The sequence below is a fragment of the Sturnus vulgaris genome, chromosome 1 (genome assembly GCF_052056855.1).
Source record: "Sturnus vulgaris isolate bStuVul1 chromosome 1, bStuVul1.hap1, whole genome shotgun sequence".
NCBI lineage: Eukaryota > Metazoa > Chordata > Aves > Passeriformes > Sturnidae > Sturnus > Sturnus vulgaris.
In genome coordinates this window covers 75,009,933-75,032,859 of record NC_142243.1, presented here as the reverse complement: position 1 = coordinate 75,032,859, position 22,927 = coordinate 75,009,933, and the positions used below count along the sequence as shown (strand labels likewise).

The following is a 22,927-nucleotide window of genomic DNA, read 5'->3' as shown; positions in this document are numbered from 1 at the left end:
TTAGATATGTTCAAGTTTGGACTGTGCACTTTAGATTGCTTCATACTGCCTTCATTTAAAATTTTGATGACCTGTAGAATCATTGGAACAACTCCTAAGGATATTGTAGATGCTCTCATCACCTGGGGGTCTGTTTTAATCACTGCCAGATTTTTCAAAAATATATGCTGTAACCCAAAGAGAAATCATGAGTCTCATAAAATTGGTAGATCAGGTTCTACAGCCTGTGTTATGAAAGAGTTCAAGCCAGCTGGTTGTCACAGCATGTGTCTCACTGTCTTAAAAAAGACTCAAATCTGTGAGTTGACCCAGATTTTCTTTCTGTGAATCTCCTGTGCAATAGAAAGCCTGTAGTGTTTACTGTTGCCAGAGTACCAGAAATCTGAATTGTGTTAGGCAGTGAGAAGCATAAAAGTAGTTCTGCTCCAGTAGGTGCTTTTTAAAGTATTACCAGACTCCTCTAAACGGATGACAGGGGAATAACTTTTGCCATTCCAATATACAGCAGAATAACTGAACTTGGCTGTTGCAAAACAGAGATTCATCTGCACGAGTAAGTTTTAAAACTGATGGGCTGCCTCTGATGCTTCCAGACTTTATTTATTTTGAATTGCTAAATTCAAAGTGGCTTTTGCCTGTGTGACTGTAGAGAGCAGTGTTTCCAACATAACTGAATGGCTTGTGGTCTGAATGATTAAGGTGATAAAGGGAAAGAGAGCTGGTCTGGGACTAGACTAGCTGTGAGCTACTGCAGTGCAGTCTGCACTAGATTTCTGGGCTAGAATTTCTCTACTGGATCCCTGTTTATTAATCCCTAAGCCTTTTAATTAGGCTTGTATGGAAAGAAGCAAAAACTGGATAGAGAGGTTAGAGAGGTCATTTAATTTTCTCTTGATCCCTGCCACTCTTAGCAGAATAATTTTCATTTTGAGCAGGAAGCTCTTGGAACTAGGCTGTTCTTCTACCATAACCTGTCTACAGTGCTTTCACATGTACAATGCATTCTCCACACCTTTCAATACAATTGTCTCTAGGAAGTCTGTTGCCCTTTTTAGCCCAAACCCACTGAAGTCAGCCACATTTGCAGTGGACTTTGAATGTTGGCCTTAGATATACAAATAGGGAAGTATTTGCATTACCACAAGTAATAACTTCTTACCTTATTACATTTTTGTATTATTAAATTTAATGCCCTACTCCTGTTCTAGAAATGTTAATGTTATTGTGCTAGTAGGTTTATTAGCTTGTAATATATATGCAGTATCCTCTGAAGTTTTTCCATGGAGCTGAATGGGACCAACTAGATCTCAGAAGGACTGAGGAAACTAGTTTTCAGTGGACTACCTATTGCCTGGGTAAATCTAAGTGGGAAACTAAGAAGGAAGAATTCTATTATAAAGTCCTAGAACTTTCTTTTGTAAAATATATAACTAAGTCCCACAATTTACAGCATTTTTATACTTCTCCTATCATGGGCTAATAAAATATTCTTTTCTACATGTTTTGTGATGCAAGTCTTGCAGTCCCGGCTCAGTAGTCATAGGAGCTGAAACAACTGACTATGGGAATAGCTGCCTCACTTTCATGGGCACTAGGTTTGTGTTTTGTATCAGCTGGAGTTTTGGACCATTATTTGTAAATTTGAAAACCGGGAGTCAAGATAGGTTTGCAGGTATAACTTCTATAATTTACTGATCACACAGACAACGTGCAGGGTGTGTTTCTCCAAGTCGTGCCTAAGAATGCACACGGTGGTTTGGTTGCCTTTTTGCCTGGAGAAGCAAGAATTAACATGTTCACCTCTTGTTTTAGCTGCATGCAGGGATAAACAAAGACCTTCATCCCACCGTGAAAACACACTGGAAAAGTAAATTCAGCCTGTGAAGTCACGCCCATTTCTAGTGAAACAATCAGCAAATATAAATTCTAAGCTTTTATTTTCCTTTAATGTGCATAAATTCAGGCTGCGAACCTGCACTAAGCAAGCCTGGGAAAATATGTGCCTTCACCCAGATTAATCACACAGAGTTAACTACTTGGGTTACAGAAGAAAGTGACTCATCTACAGATGACAATGTATTAAAAAAAGGGGGGGAAAATTCCCTAAGTCTTGTTCCCCCTTCCTCTATACTGATAAGGAGGCACTTAAGGGAGTAATACAACAAAAACAGACCTGGAAGAGAAACTGTGTGTCAGAGTCCAGGTCTGCTATGGTGAGCAATGAAGGTCATGTAATCCGTTCCAGAATCTGCTGAATCTTCACTTAAAACTAGTTTGGTGTCTGAGGGAGGGAGCTGCTCAGTCCTTTTATTTCTTTTGAGAAAGATACTTCTGCTAATTAACCTTATGTCAAGGTAATCTCCTCCCTTTTTAGAGTTTCCACATCAACAAAAACAATCTTATCCACATACGAATTTTATTTTGCTACTTGAAGGCAGATAATTCTAAAATTGCTCCTATGCTCAGTTTGGAATTTATGGATGGATTATTATGCTGCCGATAATTCACTACTGAGGTCTTCCAAAAATCTATAAACAAGCACAAGAAAATGTGGATATGTAGGGAAAGCATTCCTAATAACAGCACTCCTGTGGTAAAGCGATTTTGACTAAACAGTACGAGAAGAATGACACTTCAAACATTTGAAAATATCACTGAATTGAAAAAAATACTTAGAAAACATGAAAAATGTGAGTGTGTTTGCATTTTTTCTGGGACAAGCATAGGGCAGGTGATTTTGAATCATAGTTTCAGCCTGGCAAAGGAGCTGATGCAGTAACAGTGGGCACCAGTGACAAAGGAAAAAGACTATTATCTTTGTCCCCATGAGATGGCACCCTGAACCAGCAGTGCATACAGGAATGGGTTCAAAGTAGGGTTTTTTTCATGTAAGGAATGGCTCACAGGTGTTTTGGTGAGAAGGTATTAATCCAAAGCATTGTCTCTCTGCTTTTGTTTCACAGAGGTTGATTGTACTGTTTCAGAGTAATGTGTCAGAGTTTTTAGTCTGGTTTACATATATTATTTTCCCCTTGTATTTCAAATTCCTAGTTATATTGTGGGGTTATTCCAAGTAGTCAGTCCAATCTGTGTCTTTATTAAGTTGATTTACATTGAGCATTATGCCTGGTGCTAAGTGTTGGGAGCAATACCTTTAGTGAAAGTAGTAAAATCTTCAACAACCTTATCTCAGCACATGGAATAATTCATTTCCTATCCACCAAATTAAAGGCTTTGTTCTCACTGAAATCTGTCAGCTGTTTGGTTGCCTATTTCAATTTTTTCCCCAATGAAACATACCTGAGTTCAGAAGAGCCTCACCAAAACCAACCAACCAACCAAACAAAACCCCAACAAAAACAAACCAAAAAACCCAACACAAAAACGAGGACATTAAAGTATGAGAAATTAATTTCCTGTCTGTTACTAGAAGTATCCACTGGTGAGTAATACTTCTATGTCAGCAGAGATGTCTGAAGAAAACTATTTTGCTACCATACGTGTTGGTTTGGTGTGTTGCCATGTTACACCATCCTTTACATGTATTGGTGAAGATGCCTTGGGAGGGAAAGAAAAAATGGGCTGTTTGTTGCTGTTGAGTTTATGTCTCTCTCAATAGAACCATAGAGTAATGCTTTGTTATTGTAAGTGTTATTTTAATTTCAAATTAACTTGTGGTCGATGTGATCTTTTACTAGCATTTCTTATGAAATAAAAAATACTTTGGTCATGGCTTATTCCTGTTATTAAATGGTAATATAGACCCATGCTATGTGAAAACTATGAAAAGCTCTGCTGTGTATACTTATTTACAGACACTGCAGTCTTTCTTACCCTTTGAATATTTCTAATTGTATTAAAGCTGTAGGCCACTAAATCAAAACAAAGATGTACAAATAACCTCCTACTGCTGGTTTCCTTGCAAGATCCAAAGATTATTGTGAAAGCTGTAACTCGATTAGAAGATCTTTTATGACTGAAGGCATAGAAAGAGTGCACCAGTTTTGTTCTATTCATTTTTCAGTCCCACTTGTAGATTATATCCTGTGTGGTCTTCTAAATATGCCAGCATTAATTGCAATCAGACATGCACTAAAAGTTAGTGATTAGGGGGAAGGAAAAATAGGGACTACAGTGAATGTTTTGAGCCTCTGAAATAACTGAAATAGTTTTTCATGCTGTATTGAGCAGCAAGAGTATTCTCTCCTGCCAAATGAGGCTGCTTTAAGAGTGGGGAGAAGGCAGCTGGTGTTTTTTCTTTTCCAGCAGCATGTAGGAACAGCTTTCCTAGGAGGGAGTGGCAGGGAGAGCCAGGGAGTGAGGACTGAGGGCAGACTGAGTAACAGGAGAGTCACCTGGTGGGTTGCAATGGAGTGTGTCTGGCGTGCCAGTTCAGAGATGCAGGCACAGAAATGTAACTGCTGGATCGTAGCATACTGCAACATTTTTGGATTTTTCTCTGAGATTTGGAAGAGTGAGGACATTTATTACTTTGCCAGTAGGCTCTTCAAGTTACAAGACTTGTAACTTGTTTGTGTTAAAGGCTTGACACTTTAAGATTCAAAGTGTTCCATGTCACATTCCCATTGTTTCTACCTTATTCTTTTACCTTATTCTTTTTACCTATTTCTTGATAGGTGTCCAATTCACAGGGGGCTTAAAATAGTTTTTATTTTTTCATAAGGAAAAATCCTGTTATTTGTTCTGTTGTTTTTTTTTTTTCAATTGTGGTGGTAGAAAAACAGGTAATAGGTGGGAGTTGAAAATACCTTGAGATTAAACTGAACAGAACTAATTTAGTGAAAGGTAAATGAAGGACATGGGAGTGCTGATGCAAGTAGTTGTTATTCAGTCAGACTGAGGAGGAGAGTTTGTGGACACAGGGACAACTGTGTCGCTTCTTGTCCTGTACAAACTTCAACTACCTGAGATTCAGCATCTTCTTACTTTTCAAGTCAGCATCTTCTGCGTCTACACATCTTCCTTGTCAAGCTGTAAGTAACTCCCAGTTATATACCAGAAATTCCCATAGATCTGAATAAGTAGCTAGCAGGAAGTCACAGTTATTTTAACACTGCCTCCAAGAGCAAGTGAGCCCAAACTGCCCATTCTTAGGGGAAGCAAAACTGCCCCATGAGGCACTCAGTTACCAGAGCCAGTGTACTTCTTCACTTGAAGCATAACAATTGCAGCAGAAATTACTAGTTTCATGGCACCATGATCAGAATTAATTAATTTCTCAGCACTAACTAGGTCAGACTGAAGGATTCTGTACTGCTATGTGATGCTAGATCTCAACCATTGCAGGGCAGTTACCCAGTGAAGTGTGAGTAATGTTTACATATTCTATCTTGGCGATGCAGAGCCCTTTCCCTTTTCCACTGTCCAGCACTTTGAGGCACATACTTATATCTGTATTTCCTGCCTGTCAGTAAGAAGGAAATGGATCTGGTGAGTTGTGCTGTCTCTATGCAGGCAGTCTGCCTGTTGTCCACTTCTCTGCAACTTATCCAGAAGCTCCTGAGCCACATCACAGTGACCATACTTGTTAGACCTGGATCTGAAAAAAGGTTTGCTTCTGCAGAGGTGTGGAGACCTTGAAAGGCACTCTCAATACAAGAGGCCTCTTTCTCCGTTATCTCCTTTTGATAACAAATCCTTTTCTATCAAGTCAGAACAATCCCTGTCTTGTTCCAAATTCGTGCCCTCTCCCCGTTCGTCAGCTTTCTGGTCACTCCCACCCTGTTTCCTTGTTGGCTCTCATGCCCTAATCCCATCCTTGTAACACTCCCATGCCCCCTGGTAATTGGTCTCTGTTGCTATTTCCCCTGTTCCAAAACCCGCATGTACTTAACCTGGACTCTCAGACCAATCCCCTTGCCTTTGCCTTTGCCTTGGAACTTCAAGACTGTGCACATGCGTGGCTGAAATAAACATCTCTGTAAAACCTCTGCAAAGGCCCTTCCTGCTTCTTTACCTGCTTCACCTCAACAACCATCCCAACCACAACCCAGAGGTGGCAACACTCAGCTTTAGATGTACCTGCAGACATCTGAGAAGAGTCTGGCAGCCAAAATTATTGTGTATTTTCATAAACACTTCTCTTACAGAAGGCTTAATTAGATACATAACAATGATGTCCCAGATGGCACAGTTTAGCCAGCTGGCCTGTGTCTTATTTTAATTGCCTAAACATATCCACACCCTGTCTTTGTTAGGAATTCAGTTATGGAAAAATATATGAATTTTAAATTTGCTGTCTGGCAGTGAGGGAAGGTGAACTCCATCTGCATCACAGCAAAAAAAAAAAAAAATCATTTGGGTAATAAGAGCTTAGGAGCCTTTTGGAAGGAAACAGGGGTAGGACCCAATCAGGATGCTGTGGTGTAGCCTGATTTATGCTCAAAGCAACACAGAAATACGTAGTTCCAGAAGGAGATACCATCTCCCCAGTTCCCAGTGTCACCAAGGAAGTACTATGCTGGTGAAAATGCATCCTTTGGTGTCCTACTCATTTGGGCAGCTGGGCACACCAGCACTCCAAACCGGAAAGCAAATTCAATCATCTTGCTTATGCTGTTTGTAGTCTAAAAATATGCAGGGCCACCTGGGGTAACTGAGGTGTGAACCAGAGCTGTGCCTGTGGTGTGGGGCCATTTCCTCACGGGGACTGAGGGGCAGCCATGGCCTCCCACTTGCTGGTGTTGTCTGTGCGGGCAGCTCGGCTGCGCAGCCAGGGAATTGTGTGGAGCAGGGGTAGGACACCTCTGTCTTGGTAAGGACTGCATATGTCTTTCAAATTATAGAAAACAGATCTGGTGGGCTGCACTGGCATCTCTCCCTGTCCCTTTCTTTTCCCACCGTGCCATGTTCACCAGTACTAACGTGGGCTGTATTTACATGAACCCGGTGGTGCCCATTCTGGAAGTGAAGGGCTGGGACTTTCTGTTCCCCCACCACCTCTGGGGACAGCTGGAAGGCTGCTCCCCTGCAGAGGACCTGGCTGCTTATGGGAGGGAGATTTTCTTTACACCAACAGGATGTTTTCCTTTGAGCATTAACTCCAGTTTGACCTTGGGCTTTTTAGGCAGCCAAACACACACGTATGCCTTGTAGGCAGCATTAAGATACTGTCTTTATACATATACAGATGCAAAGTGCCCAGCCACACACTTCTATGTGTTTTGGTTTTCTTCTGGGTCTCTTTTTCACGATTACAATTTTTCTGCAAATAGTAGTAATCCCAATTGGAGTTTCTTGGAGTGCTGGTTTTGCTGAGAAGGTCTTCTAAATGCTCATCAACTCCTGCATTCGCTCCTTCCTTCGTTCATTCTTGTCTGGTGCCTTTTGTACTGCGCTAGCTGAAGGCAACACACAGGGCTGCTCTTTCCTGCCAGAGCTTGTTGTTGTCTTCAGTGACTGGGCAGGCAAAGACAACTCTGGTGTGAATCATTTTGCTCCTCCAATGTAGAAGCTGCCACGAAGAATGATTAAGGGAGGGGAAAAAAAAAAAGCGAGAGTGAGAGGGAGTGTGTGTGTGCACAAATTGAGGTTGGGAAAGTGGGAGTGGTGTCAATGAGTAGACAAGTAACAGAGTCTTCTGCTCAGCAAGGTTTCAGCACGGGCAGCTGGTTCTTCGTGCTGTGCTCACTTCATTGATTCGTCTACCAGCATTATAGCCTTGCAAAGTAAGTACAGCTTTTTTCTTTCTCTGATACTTAAATTTATGCCGAGCTAATAGTTAACAAATCTCGGCTGTGAAACAATTGCACGGAGGGAGTGGGATAAGGAAATTTGTACAAAAAAATGTACGTGTCGAATTAAAGAAGCTTTTATTGCTTTCTCAAACAAAAGTGGTTTTGTTTAATTTCAAAACTGCTGCAATTGCGATACTAGATTTTCTTTCTTTTTCCAAAAGAATCTTTTCAGATTCACTGGAAGCAGTGAGTAAGATCTGGCAGGTGAGACAGCAACAGCATTAGGAATTATTAAAATATGGCGGTTTATTGCATATGGTGGCTATTCTCATATCAGAAAAAACAGGTTGTGTATAATGCCATGAAAATCCTCTATGTGCCAAAGTAGGATTTAGGTTGGTTTGTATGCCTCTGTTGGAGAGGAATATTCCTCTTGTTTTCTGCAGAGGCGTGTGTGCTCTGATCTGTTTGCTCCGAGTTATTAACAGAGTGACTAATCCACACTTGTTTAAAGTGAAGGACAGGAGCTTAGGCCTAGCAATTACAAATTAATTTTCAGTGTGACCATTTAGTTTGGAAGAGTTCATTGGCTATTGAAGTGCAACAAAGCATATTGAAGTGGCTTGTTTCTCTTTCTTTCCTGGAGTGACTTTCCCTGCTCTGTTGCTGACAGTGCTTTTTCCTCAACCATATGAGATGCTCTGGTCCCACATCAGTTTGATGTCTTGCATTCCTCAATGTCTGTTCAGATGAAATTGTGTCCTTGGTATTTTATCCAGGTAGTTTGCTAGGTGGAGAGTTGTCATTTTTGTAGAAGAAGTAAAGATTGACAGAAATCTTTTATTTCCTTTGTATCATGTATGCTGAGTAAAAGCTGAAGTGGGGTCATGTTAAACTCTTGATCTAGTTTCAATACTAATGCCTCACTTATGAAATTTGCATGTGGGTTGTTTTCTATAATTCCTCCTCTTGGAATTTTGTTTGGACTGGAGAGACTACAGCACTGGCACTCACAACTCCTGAGATATAAACCCAATATACCCCCCAGGACTGGATGGCCAGCATTGTCTATGCTTTATCTGCCACAAGTGTCTTCTTCTGGAAAGACTGCTTAACCAACACAAGAATAAAATAAATACTTGGTTCTGCTTTATTGGACTATCCCTACCATACAACTAACTTGACTTGTCAGACATTTGCACACAGATGTTGCTATTCTTGTGATTATATTTTTAAATATAAGTTTCATTTGTATTTTCCCTTAGTAAGTAGACAGTAAACAAAGCCTCCCTGTTTGTTTGGGTTTTTTTTGTTTTGTTTTGTGGTTTTTTTTTGTTTTTTTTGTTTTTTTTTTGGGGGGGGGGGGTTGTTGTAGTTGTTGAATCCAAGAGTGACTAAGCAAAAATGGTGTCTTGCACCAATAAACAAGTTTAAATCAGGTTTTTCTGAACTGGTTCCATAGCCTTTCAGCTTCCTTCTGTATGTGAAAATGTTTCTTTCACTCTGTGACAGTCACAGTTTTAAATAAAGTTGGGTGCGTTGCAAGCTCCAAGTTCTTAGAAGATGCCCCAGTGCTGCGGGCCTTTCTGGAAATGCTGACACTCTGCTTTCCTGGGAAAGGAGGGACCCAATAAGAATCCATGCAGCAGGCCTTTCTAAAATTTCATTTTCAGTTTTTTGACTCCTCCCTGTTTGAGGGTTCCCTGTGATTACTGACTCAGGAGCTACGTCTGATTTCTGAGACTGTTAATGGGCAGCTAATGGGCTTTCCTCTCAGTGGGAGCCTCAACCCTTCTCAATTGTCTGGAACTGGCTTTACTGGACTTGCAAGGCTTGGGCTGCTCAAGGCTTTAAGGAGATTTAAGATTTTTTAATATTTAATTTTTAATATTTTAAGATTTAATATTTTAATATTTAACATTTTAATATTTTAAAATATTTTAATACTGTAAATTCTTTTCAGTAATGTGAATGCTGTAAGTAATATAATATAATATGTCACTAATAAATGGAGAATAAAAAAACTGACTGACCAGTTGAAAAAGATGGTGGAATAGAGATTGTTCTTTGCTATCCAGCCAATAATTCAAGGTCAAGGGTGCAACTGAGCTTTTTTCCTCAGCGAAATGCCTTGGAATGATCCTTATTTCAACAGTAGCATTAAAATGAAGAAATTAGCATGGAGAGCTTTGCTGCTACCAGAAAAAGTTTCACTCTCCTCCAAAGAGGCTTTGAGAGTACCAGCAGTTACTGGATGAACAAAGGTACATAAAAGGTTCACTGTGAAATACCTCCTGTTTTTTCTCACTAAAAAGAAGCATTGGAACTTTATAAAAAATGATCCAACATGAATAGTATCAGAGTTACTCATGAGGTCAGAGGAGTTTTTAAGCCATAGTACAGCTTTTAACTGGCATAAGGAAGAAGAATTTAATTCAATTACGTAAAATTTCCTATTTTATTTTCTTACTCTGAATATCTTGCAACCCAAGGAAGTGAAACACAGATATTGCATCTACATCTCAAAGTCAACTTTAAGCCGAAAGGAGCAAGGGGTATTTTTAATTTGTTATGATTTCATATTGATTTTTAGCCTGTAAAGAAGATCCAGAGGCCTGAATAGAATAATATCATGCCAACTAATACTAAGTAATATACTCCATTAACAAATTATTTTCTTTTTGGGTGTACTGCATGACTCATGAGATTTTTTGTATTATTTGTCTTTTTAAGGGTGGTAGATGTTTACTGAATGACGCATTCTTGGCTCCCTGGGCAATTTTCCACCAGTAAGAAATACCTGTGTAGTTAGTACTTGTCCCAAATCTTCAGTTTTGAGGGGTGATGTGGGGTGGGGCAGAGAGAGAGAGGGAGAAATTGAGAAGCAGGCACAGTATAGGAGTGTATTGTGTGTTCGTGTGAGAATGGTTGAGTTAATGGCAAAGATAAGGTAGGTAGCCTATGCGGGGGAATTTATTTAAGACATGCTCAGGCACAAAAGAGCACATTTGTGATGAGCAATTGCAGGGAGGCATTTTAAGGAATGATTTTATGTTTGCTTCTTTGCCCCATTGTTCCAAGTTACCCTCTCATCAGCACTCTCAGTCCTTCAGACTTGTTCTGTCTTTTGCCACTGTCCTGCCTAAAGCTTTCCTCCCTTAAGGTGTGTACTGAGCCCATGGTTGCTGGCAAGCTCGACTTTTCTGCTAATTAGCAGCTTTCATGCCTGAGAAATTGTGTCTATGTAAATGAGGTGGATGGTTGCAGTGCCAGGCTGGCACTTGGTGCTCTCTTTACACCCATAAGATCTCTGAGACGTTCCCTGAACCTCGTTGTGACATCAGCTCGATGCCTGCTGATGCTGTAAAATGGAATCTCTCATGGAAAATTTCTCTTTACCAAGCAGCTGCCAGAGACTGCCAGAATACTGGAAGGGAGGCAAGTCCAGTCAGACCCGTTCTGAATTCTGAGTCTGACAAAACCTCTGGATGTTGCAAAGCATACTCCTCTGTATTTTCTTGTGGGGATAACTTTCTCCAGTGAAATATGTTCAATGTTTGCCATCTTCAAGACAAATTCTTTTTCTTGGTTTTGTTTTTTTCTTCCCCCAGTGGGAGGGGATTTGTTGGCAAACAGTTTGTTGCTAATACCAACAGTCAGAACATTTTGCAAGAGTGCAGGGAGGTCAGGTGTGCTTTTCAAATGCTGACTTAAAAATCCTTGGTTTATCTTTTTTTTTCAACTTGATTAAATGCGGTGGATTTCACTAACCTTTTATACTGAATCTTTTAGCCCAAAACAAACTAGTTGTCAAGTAAAACAATAGCCTTACCTAATAGATTCAAGGACATGTACAAGTTAATTAAAATAAAAATAAAGACATTTATTTTGTAAAACGCCTTCTGTAGTCAAACAGGTCTTACGAGTAAAGCAAAGTATTTTCTCTACAAAATGTTGCAGGCAAATTATGTGCCCGTTCTGTTATTCCCACAAAAAATAGTTAAAAAATTTATAACTATCACAAATTATTTGGAAGTCATTACTACTGTCAAGTTCCACAGCTGCTCTAGAGTGTCTCTGTACAATGGTGTCAGATGTTCAGCTACATTTGGGCAGCATAGCACATGCAAAAATTCCCATTTCCTTTCTGTCTCTGTCAATAGCTTTGATGGAGCTGTTTAGCACCAGTTTTAACAGTTTCCTTTTTCTTTAGGGATACATGGTATTGAGGGCATAGTAAACATCAAATTCGCTTTTCCAAAGTGGTCATCTTCTGTGTGATTGCTGGTCTAAGGCCAGACTTGTGCCATTGACGGAAATGCTGGAGTTCACTCTTCTTGGCTTGAATCTACACAAATGTGCTTATACTAAAGTGCAACTTTGGGTACGTGAAAGCAGACTGGAAGATGGGAATAGTCTCTGGCTTTCCCAGAGCATGGACAGCAACAACTCTGCCTTGCCTTTCCTGACTGCACAAGTCATGTAACAGCCCTGTGGCAGCTGCAGTTACTAAGAGTGGCTAGGAAAACCTTTGAATTAAAGCAGTGTCAGTAATGGGTGGGCACACAGAGGTATTTTTTAGAATGCCTCCATTAAGTTTCTAAAATAATCTCAACATACAGGACCAGACAGCTTTCTGGAGACTTCTAGCAAGGCCAGGGATAATGGGGAATCAACCCTGAGAGGGCGGACGTGTACCAAAGCTAAAGGTCTAATGGACAATTAGCCATGAAGCAAGAGATAGAGAAGTTCTGAGACCATTAAAGACCTGTCTGGGAGCAAGGAGAGCCTAGAGCATAGGTTAATTACCTTCTGAGTTGGCACATTTTAAGAGTATCAATTAAAAACAGATGAAATTCATATGTGATCCAATTTGACTCAGTGTGTTCAGGTCACCCTGACCCACGGAGATTTCCTCAAGTGCTTCTGATAATACTGGCTCTACATAACACATAGCATTGCCTGCTGTCACTTGAAGATGATGGCTATTATTGAACATATCTCCTCTCCTCTCCTCTCCTCTCCTCTCCTCTCCTCTCCTCTCCTCTCCTCTCCTCTCCTCTCCTCTCCTCTCCTCTCCTCTCCTCTCCTCTCCTCTCCTCTCCTCTCCTCTCCTCTCCTCTCCTCTCCTCTCCTCTCCTCTCCTCTCCTCTCCTCTCCTCTCCTCTCCTCTCCTCTCCTCTCCTCATCCTGAAAGTTCAGGATATCCAGTCCAGATACTGGTGCCAGCCTCTTTCAGTGCTCTGACCCAGCCTCACCATATCAGGAACTAGAATTAAAATCTGAGTCATCTCTCTATTCCCTTTTCCATTTCAGGATGACAATGGACGCTCTGCAACTAGCGAACACTGCCTTTGCAGTTGATATGTTCAAAAAGCTATGTGAGAAGGACAAAACAGCCAACATTATTTTTTCCCCACTGTGTACCTCAACATCTCTGGCTCTGGCATATAAAGCTACGAAAGGTGATACTGCAGACCAGATGAAACAGGTAAGCTGTCAGCAACCTGTTCTGTGGCTGCAAAATTATATGGCTGTTGCAGGTGTCTTTCTTATTACCTCTTGTTAACATTCTCCTGGATGTCTGATTCCCTTATAAGACAGACTTCAAACCATCCATCCAATTTTCTTGAATGGTTCCACACTCCCTGCCCCTGCAGAACAAAAGGGTGAAACTCTGTCTTAAAGAAAAGTCTTTTCAGGCATGTATAAGGTGCAAGTGGACATAGAAGAGTCCTTACAGATGCCTTAAAGCCTTGTCTCCTTTCAGTGTAGTGTTTGTGGCTACGAGTCACTGTCCAGATCCCTGCATTTTCTAGATAACTGTTTTTTCATTATTCGAGAATGCTTAAGCTTTATAGAATTGAAAATGATTTTGCCATTGCTGTTAGCAGCAAGTATGCGTAGCAGCCCTGTCACTGACTTTTCCCCCTTTCTCCCACAATGCTGTGAAGAGGAGGTGGATGCAGTAGAAGGGGCACAATTTTGTCCATGTTTCTCCTTACAAGCAGCTCATGATGTTCAAGGGGTTTCCAGCATCATGATCCAGCATGGCAGTCATGATTCAATCAGTTTATGAAGCTCACCCTGTGGTGCAGGGAGTCATCCCTCCTGCCTTGTCTGCTGCCTCTGTGTAAGCAGAGGTTGAGCTGGATCCTTTTTATCCCAGTGAAGGTCCCCACGGTTTCTGCAGTTTCCTAAAGGTGCATGAAATGCAAATAAAATATGTATTTGTATGCCGATTATCACCTGGCTCTGAAAGACTCTCTACATATTTAAATGTATTTTCCCTCCTTTGGAAATTCTTCCATGCAGTTTCTCATTCACAGAAAGTACCCCTGAGCACAGCCTTTTCTGCCCCAACTTATGCCACAGATTACAGGGAGTCTTGTGCTGTTCACAGAGCTGCACAGCAATAGGTCCATGAAAATCATAGAATCATAGAATGGTTTCTGTGGGAAAGGACCTTAAATCCCCTTGCCACAGGCAGGGACATCTTCCACTAGACCAGGTTGCTCCCTAAACTGGCTTTGAAGACTTTCAGGGATGGATCTTGTAAACACTGCACATTTTTCCAAACAGTATTTTAAAAAAAAATTAAATTTAAATGGTACCCTGAAGCTCCCTCACCATTTCAAAATTCAGGTGTTGTCTTTCTGAAGGGAAAGTTAAAAATGTTACCCTGCTTTTATTTCGTTTTCACTTGTGTCTGCAATTTGCTTTGAACCATTCCATAATAACAAGTTAACCTGCACATCCACAAGTGGAGCTCTGTTACACAAGCTCACTTGTGTTTCATATTTCTCTAGTGGTATTTAAGAAGTGCTGACTACAGATGCTAAGGAGAGCCTGATATGCTTTTAAGTGTAATATTTCCTATTTTCCATGTCTATTCTAGCTTCTGCCTGCCTCTGAGTTTGTGCTTGGCTTTTAAATACTAGATACAAAAGGAGCCAGATTGGCACCTGTACTCTGGAACATCAGTAAACAAACTTTTGCCAAAAGTTCTCCCAGGTGGAGAAGCTTCAGTAGCTTTCTCCTCTCCTAGTTCTCAGGCACAGAAGCTTTCTGCTCTCAACATGCAAAGAAATAAAACTGTCAGAGGAAAAGGAAAAAAGTTGAGATAGTTGTTTCTAAGGAAATGGGCTTGGAGTTTGGCTATGACAGCTGTGCTGTTGCTGTATCGGGAGTTTATTGCCTTCTGTTCCCACTTAGCAAGGATAGTGGAGGATGTGGAAGGGTGACCAAGGCAGAGCAGCAATTTTGTCTGTGAAAGACATCGTGTGTTCTGGGAGAAAGAGCAGTAGTGATGTACAAAAGGAAAAGAAGGTCGCAATGAGCTGTGGCTCATAAGGGAATTTGAGGCAGGTGAGGAGGGTTGGACAGGCTTCCTTTAATGAAACAGCCACCATCAAAGATCCTGTAGTAAGTAGGCATTAAAAGTTTAATTCATATTTATAAGGTTGTTTTCAGACAAAGGCATCATTACCCCAGTATTTCCTAGAACTGGACTTGTCATTCCCAGGAGCTGGGAGGTGGCCATGTGTGGGTCAGCAGCCCTACCCACAGTTATATTCTGTCTACAAAACCTTACACAGTTATCTTTATCTGATCAGTTTCTTGCTGAAATGTCATGTATTAGTCACAGCAATCAGAAAACTTGATGATCTGTCAAGCATTTTTAAAGGTGTAGCCCAGTTCTAGAAAGGAGATTATCTGGGACCCTCACACATCTGTTTGGGTGGGAATGTAAGTTTGGCAAAAAACATTATGATTCTTATACTATGGAGTTTTAGTTGGCTGAGTCACATCACCAATATGAACAAGTCTATTGGTTTCTTTGGATAGCTTATAGGAAAGAAATGCACTTGGTGAAAGTTCTGGTAGGATCAGGCTTTTAGATTTATGTCAGCATGTCAAATACATGAATGATTTTTGAGTAACAACGGTGAGAGACACTGACATTAGCTTAAATACAAAAAGCAGCAGCTTTGGTCAGAAACTAACATTATTTTTTGCTTAGCTGTTAGGAATGTTTAGACAATAATAATAAAAAAAGATGCTTAGTGTTTTATCATGTTCATTTAACAGGTTCTCCATTTACAAGATGTCAAAGATGTTTCTTTCGGGTTTCAAACAATAACTTCAGATGTTTCCAAACTCAGCTCTTTCTTTGCACTGAAAATGGTCAAACGGCTCTTTGTAGACAAGTCTCTCAATCCTACCACAGTAAGTACTGCAGGAAAACCCCGGTGTTATGAAGTGCTTGGCCATCATATTGATGGACTAAGGTGTCATACTGCAATGTTATTTAAAATTAATTCTTGTACTTTTGCCTGTTGGTTGACTGGACACGAATGATAAAACAGCATAATATTTCTGCTGCCATAAAGGTTTGTAGGAGGATGGATGAGTCTGCTGCTTGACCCCAAGCTGTGCAACTCTTACAACACTTTTAATTCTTTCATTAATATGCTTTAGGTCAGTAGCAAGTTTGGTTTTGAATGCAACATAACTTCTATGCCACATCAAAGCCTTTGCATTGCAAGTATGAGTGAAAATGAGTATAAAAAAATTGGTGGTGCAAGTGTATGTCCAGTTCACACACCCAAGTAATTATTGCATAAGCTTCAGTTTTCTTAATCTGCCTGAGAAAGCAGAAGCCTGACTATTGAAGCAACACAAGTGAAGAAGGTGATGTTTGGCCTTTTAACGTATGAACTTTGCAAAAAACTGTGAAGAATGCTGTGTCTATTGGGTTTTTTCACCCAAAGTTGTCTTTGAGTAGAGTCCCAAGGAAGGATAACGTCAGCCTAAAAGAGGTGTTTCAGAAAACTCAACATGCTGTGATCAGATCATCTGCTGTTCAGCCTCTGCTACAGCAAAGGCCAGCAGCCAGAGCAAGAAGTGTCGTCCCTGTGAAGAGAGACACCTTGTGAGCAGACTGTGGCCTCTATCTCAATCTTGCTCAGGCCTGGACTGAAGGTTGTTTTATCCTGTAAACTTTGGCAACAATGTCACTCCTGCAATATCAAAGTTACTGAACTGCTTCACTGGTCTGAAGATGACCTTGGGAGTGATGTGCTGGATGCAGGTGCATCCTTGTTGTCTCCTGCAGTTATTGAATAGCTTTCCTCAAATAATAATTAACTCCTCAACTACCCAATGGCACTTAACCCAGCATGACTTTGGTTACTTGTGTCTTTCAGGACTTTGTCAACTCCACAAAGAGACCTTTTCCATCAGAACTGGAATTAGTGGAGTTCAAAGAAAAAACTGAGGAAACCCGAGAAAAGATCAACAAGTCCCTTTCAGAGCTGACTGATGGTGGGTACAGTTTAACCTTGGGGATGCTGTTTGCCTCTGGAGAAAGATCTTTATCCTTGTGACACCTCTGTAGAAGTAAATACATTGTGAAAGAAGACTAGGCCTGCTATTTGGATTCATGAGGATTAGCAGCACTGACTTCACTGCTGCAGCACTTCTGAAGGTGGAAATGTGAGACTGACCTTGCATTAGCCTTGGGGAAAGCTGCTCACATTTGACTGCAGCAGGATGGTTTGGGAGAATGACAGGTCCTGGCTGTGGAGCATCACAACATGTAAAACCAAAACATCTCTAGCCCTCTAATTCCTTTAAAAGCTTCATTTACAATTAAGTACTTGTTGGACTCTGAGATTCAGGTTGTTATTTAATATCTCAGCTGCTTTTGCCAGCAAGGGTGCCACAAAGCAGATGTAGGTCTCTCATTTGCCACCTTGTGGAAGCCCAGGCAGAGCTGGCCCTGGCTTGGTTGCCACCTGTTGCCCTCGTGTGGTGCAAATATGGAAACACCATGCACGAGTCTGGTCCTTCCCAGGCTGGCACAGGCGCCCATGGAGAAGCACCTCGCCCTGCCTGTGCAGCTCCAGGACAGGACTTGCCTTCCCAGTGCTCTGAACTCAGGGTCATTCATGGCAGTGCTTGAGCAGGGCTAAAACAGAGATAGTGAGTCATGACATTTACATCCTCTTTTGAAGTCTGTAACAGTATTTGGATAGTAACTGTAATCAGAGCAGAATTTTTTGCTATCCTGGTTATTTTATTCTTGTGTATCAGTCCACAAAAAAATAGCTGCTAACTTGAAATTTCGAGTCTTGCTCTCCAAATCACAAAGTGTTTTTTCACTTAAACCTATTGAATTTCAATGAAAACTCAGCACCTTCTCAAAGGTATTGAACAAAAGCAGGAGATGTAGTTTTGATTACATGTGATCTAAACCAACAAAACATGTCATTTGGAAGATCTGCCTTGATCCCAAACCCCACATCAAAAATTAAGCTGCAATTTTAAGTAAGTTCTCCTTTTTGAAATTTTCCATTAGAAAGAAAATCTTTTATCTATGAGGTGCAGGACACAAACGTGTTTAGTTCAGTGAAATGTTACCATATTCACTTAAAGCAATTGATATACTGCTAATGTACTGTTGCATTAACAACCATCTTAAACCTGTTCACAGGAAAAATGGAGAATGTTTTGAATGAAGACAGTGTAAGTGACCAGACTCAGATCCTTCTAGTTAATGCAGCTTATTTTGTCACAAACTGGATGAAGAAGTTCCCAGAGGCAGAGATCAAAGAATGTCCTTTTAAAGTCAATAAGGTATGTTCTGGGAGAAAAAAAAAAAAGGTACTGTTTCCACTCATAAAAATGCAAACTTTGAGCTAAGGAAATCCCAACAAGAGAAAAACAGAAATATTTATTACCATGGCATTCTTAGACCCTATCTAATCTTAGACAGTGTTGCAAGGGTCCCAGACTGTCCTGGGAGAATGTTTAGAAAACATGAGCTGAGTAGAAGTGGTCAGAAGCAGCTGTTTTCTGCAAGGAGATGCAAATTCTTATGGGTAGCTTTTTCCAAGAGATTGGAAGGTTGCAGGTACCAGAGGCTGCATCCAAAAACCAGCAGAGGTGAAGCAGATTGCATTTCTTGAGCTGGTGAAATGTGTACAGTTGTGTCATCTCTCTGAGTACATCCCTTAGGTGCCTGGCCCTGTATTTTCCTCGTCAGAGATGTCATCCCATCAGTCTCCCTCTTTCCAGTCAGGCTCAGGACTGCAGCCCTCTGCATGTCAGTCCTGCTTAGCCATGAGGTCCAAGTGGGAGCAGCACCTGTGGCTGGTGCATTCAGGAGTCTGTGACCAGTGATGGATATTGTAATCAGACAACTTACAGCCAAGATACAAAGCTGCACAAAATTTGTGAGATAAAGAGATTATATTCCAGATATACACACACATACATATAGAGATGGATAAGCAAAGTTGGAGTTTCAAGTTCACTGAAAATATTCATAAATTACTTCATCAGCCAATAGTTGCAGCTAAAAAAGTTTTTAAAATCACACAATCAACACTAAAATTTTTGAGCAAAACATCTCAAGTTTTTTTCCCCCTAAAGTAACATTTTTCTACTAAATTTGAATTTTGAACATTTTCATGTGGACAGAACAGTTTTAAAGTCTTATCTATGAAATAAAGTGTTTTGTTTTGTTTTGTTTTGTTTTGTTCTGTTCTGTTTTGTTTCATTCGAAAGCAAAGACTTGGAGATTTAGGTAAGCCTGAAGTTTCTTCTGATTCTGTTTCAACTCCTGAACCTTGGTATGAACAGCTTGAGCTTCACTGTTGAGCTGTGCTCAGTGCTTGACACTTGTAATCTAGCTAGCATTACAAAGCCCTGTAGACAGTGTAGTTGGTGGCACTCAGTGAAAAGGCATGAAGGGCACCAATATTAGATAATTTTTTTTTTTAGGGCATATCCCCCATATCTTGCTATTGTATTGAGTAGAATTCTGTTCCATTTTGCTGTGGAAAGCTGCCTACTGTAAAAAGTCTGAACGGAGTCCCTCACTGCTGCTTTCATTACCTATGAAAGCCAACAAATTCTCTGGTGGTAACTCAACAAGCTTCCACGCAAGCTTGCAAACTTTCCTCTGTCACCATCTTATCTGTGAATTGAAAGGAATGATAGATTGTTTCCTCTATGTTTTGCAGACTGAAACTAAACCAGTGCAGATGATGAATCTGGAAGCTACTTTTTGCCTGGGCTATGTAAAAGATTTAAATGTTGCCATCCTTGAGCTCCCATGCCTTAACAAACATATAAGCATGCTCATTCTCCTGCCCAAAGAGATTGAAGATGAAACCACTGGCTTGGAGAAGGTGAGAGAAAAAAAAATTTCCTTCCTGTGAACTTACCATCTCATTCTGCGTTTCTGTTCCTCCTTTCATATTTGTGGCATCATTGTTTTCACTGTGTCCAGTGTGAGATGGTAATTGAGGCTTTGTTCTAGAGTACAAAGCCTAGGCAGTGCACAGAAGACACTGGAAAGTGCAGAAGGTGCCCTTATTTCTGGTATCCTTATTTTTTTTCAACTGACACATGTCCATGATCTATTTTACTACGGTCTTACAGTTCTCCACGTTTTAATTTTGAGCAGAGGTGCCTGCAGAAACGAGTCATTTTTTATTACAATTGCACATAAATGTGAAAATTAATAAGGCAATGCCTAAAGAGCAACAATTTCTTATGTCATTTCTCTATGAAAATTTTACTACATACTTTCACCCCTCTTCAAAGTTTATTAAGGACTAAGTAATTAATAATATTAATAAATAGTAAAGTTATTTAAGGATTAAAAGACTGATGATCACTCAAGTCTCCTTTGTAATTTGCTGCGATTGGCCATAAATTTTAAAGGCAGGAAGAATTTGTCTTTGCAGCTGTAAGATACTTTTATATGTTGGAGCAGGTTACAGAACACACCTATCATAAAATGCAAGTAAGGCCTTTCCTTATACCAATTTGTTGTGGCCTCACATTCTGCCTCCTCCCTTTCCAGTTTAAAAAAAATTGCTTGAACAGCTGCATGTTTGATTGAGATCAAGCTCTGGATTTGGATTTTGTGTCTCAAATACCAGCAATTTCATTGTTCTGTAGGGTCAGGAATAAAGACATTTGGATCTCTGCTGGTTGGCCAGGGTAACCTGGGTAGGGACTCTCTTCCTCTGGTTCCTTCATATGGCTGTTGAGGTGATTGCTTATCAAAAGCTTGCCAGAGTATGCACATACAGAAGAGTTGCTCCAGAGGCCTGTCCTATGGATTAAATCATACTTGAATCAATAGAACTGAGAGTATGTTAAGCCTGAATGCTGTGGTTGTGAATTCAAAAACAAAAATTGCTTTTGGACATTATTTTTTGGACGCTTGATAGGAGGGAGAATGGAATGGACCATTCAGGAATGGTCTTTTTTTTTCTCCTTTCACTTTTCTTGGACTGCTCACTAATTTCCTTTGTTTCTTTATGTTTTCAGCTGGAAAAGGCACTGACCCCTGAGACATTATTACAGTGGACAAATCCCAGCATGATGGCCAACACCAAAGTGAATGTATTTCTTCCAAAGTTCAGTGTGGAAGGTGACTATGACCTGAAGCCACTTCTGGAAAGCCTGGGAATGACAAATATCTTCAACGAAAGCGCATCAGATTTCTCTGAGATGTGTGAGACAAAAGGTGTGGTTGTGTCAAAGATCATCCATAAAGTCTCCTTGGAAGTAAATGAACAAGGTGGCGACTCCCGAGAGGTACCAGGATATCGGATTCTGCAACACAAAGATGAATTTAGAGCTGACCATCCATTCATCTTTTTGTTTAGACACAACAAAACTCGCAACGTGATTCTTTCAGGCCGATTCTGTTCTCCTTAAGCAGGGCACGTTCATTACAAAAAAGCACAATAACGTTTGTGGTGGTGCACACTCCTGTAAAGCTTTTCTTCCTGACTAATCACCTTTGAAAGGAAATCTAAGAGGTTCATATATTGGCTGAGTAATACAATGTACTCTACATATGCAGCAGAAGTAGTTTCTCTCCTTTTATTTCCTCCCCTTTGGTGGAATAATTTCCACTGTGAAGAACACACCATATTTTATTGAGACGTATCCCAGCTTCAGCAACACGAACATTTTGTTCCTCTGTGACACTTTTTTCCCCAAATGAAGTGAGCTGAGAGCCTGATTTAAGATAGCCCAGGAGCTGGAAAGGGCTCTAGGAGGAAGAGCTGCATTCCTGCTCCCTAGTGAAACCTCTCTCCCTCGTGACTCTCACTCTGCGGATTCCTAGTGTCTAAAAGGGGAAATGTGGACATGTGGTATGATAGCTCTCCCTCTGTACCTGGCCACAATCTAGTGGTCCAGGGTGCCCTACCAGACTTTGCCAGCACCCAGTGAAGCAGTGCACAAGTTCTGCAGCGTAGCTACAACAGTTCAGGCTGGCATCAGAATTTGCATCTGTGAAACAGCAGCTGTACTGAGACCTATGGACACCAAAGGCAAAAATCATAGGGACAGTATGTGTCCTCAGAAGACTCCAGCATAAAGTTCCCAGACTGGGGTGGTTGAACCCTGCTGTGTGGGCTTTTTTGACTCATTCCCTTCAGACATGGAAGATGGGACAAGTTCACTGCAGCTACGAGGAACCTTGTTGTATATATCCTAAGGAAAAGAACATTATGCAAATCAAGACTAGGACACAGTTGGATTAATACTGGAAGTGCCACACTTTTCATGCACAGATTATCTGCCATTTCTAGATCTGGATTCAGCATTAAGGAAACTACAGTTACTTAATGTCTAAAGCATCAGAAAGAAATAAGGACTTCAACTTGAGTGAAATTAACATTATAATTACTAGTCTTCAAATTCCACATGAGATTATGGTAATCAGATTTCATTTCTATCTAAAGACTGCCTGCTGCATATGTTCAGTACTTGTTTACCTAATTACTGTTCAGAATAAAGCACTATAAAACCTGTGTCAAATGTACAACACCTCTAGTGTCAGTCTGTGTGGTCATTGACAGTGCCAGTACTCACACCTGACTTCCAATAAATTATAGGAATGGAAATAAGCAGATTCACTTAGGCCACAAAGTCAAAAGAAAAAAAGGCAATAAAGTGAATGTCTGGGTTGCTCTTCTGAGCTACATGATGATAGCTCCCAGTAAGGACTATGCTACTAGGTGGTCAGGATACATGCAGAATTCAATTATGTATCCTCAAAAGATGGAAGCATTTTACTTGAGAAATCCTCTTGGTGCCTCAGGTATGAAAGAAACTGGAAAGAGATCTCTAAATGAGAACACGCAACAATCCCTAATATGCTTACTTTCAACATCAGAGCAATGGTTATT

At 40.6% G+C, this 22,927-nt stretch overlaps 1 protein-coding gene across 3 annotated transcripts; it reads left to right on the top strand.

Moving 5' to 3' along the window:
• Nucleotides 1–399: 399 nt before the first annotated feature.
• Nucleotides 400–22,565, top strand: SERPINB5 (serpin family B member 5). Of its 3 annotated transcripts, none has more exons than XM_088170282.1 (7): nt 400–553; nt 13,014–13,188; nt 15,789–15,926; nt 16,907–17,024; nt 18,196–18,338; nt 19,730–19,897; nt 21,051–22,565. In XM_088170282.1, the coding sequence occupies exons 2-7, from the start codon at nt 13,015–13,017 to the stop codon at nt 21,441–21,443; spliced, it is 1,134 nt and encodes a 377-aa protein (XP_088026408.1). In that variant the 5' UTR covers nt 400–553; nt 13,014; the 3' UTR covers nt 21,444–22,565. The 3 variants fall into 3 exon arrangements, with proteins under 3 accessions (XP_088026408.1, XP_014727927.1, XP_088026415.1); XM_014872441.2 differs by lacking the exon at nt 400–553 and adding an exon at nt 7,410–7,688; XM_088170289.1 differs by lacking the exon at nt 400–553 and adding an exon at nt 11,160–12,081.
• The last annotated feature ends 362 nt before the right edge of the window (nt 22,566–22,927 follow it).

Coding starts and splice junctions, on each gene's coding strand:
- SERPINB5 (XM_088170282.1), top strand. CDS start 13,015: ATGACAATGGACGCTCTGCAACTAGCGAACACTGCCTTTGCAGTTGAT. Junction 18,339..19,729: donor GTCCTTTTAAAGTCAATAAG/GTATGTTCTGGG, acceptor TATGTTTTGCAG/ACTGAAACTAAACCAGTGCA. Junction 19,898..21,050: donor AAACCACTGGCTTGGAGAAG/GTGAGAGAAAAA, acceptor TTATGTTTTCAG/CTGGAAAAGGCACTGACCCC.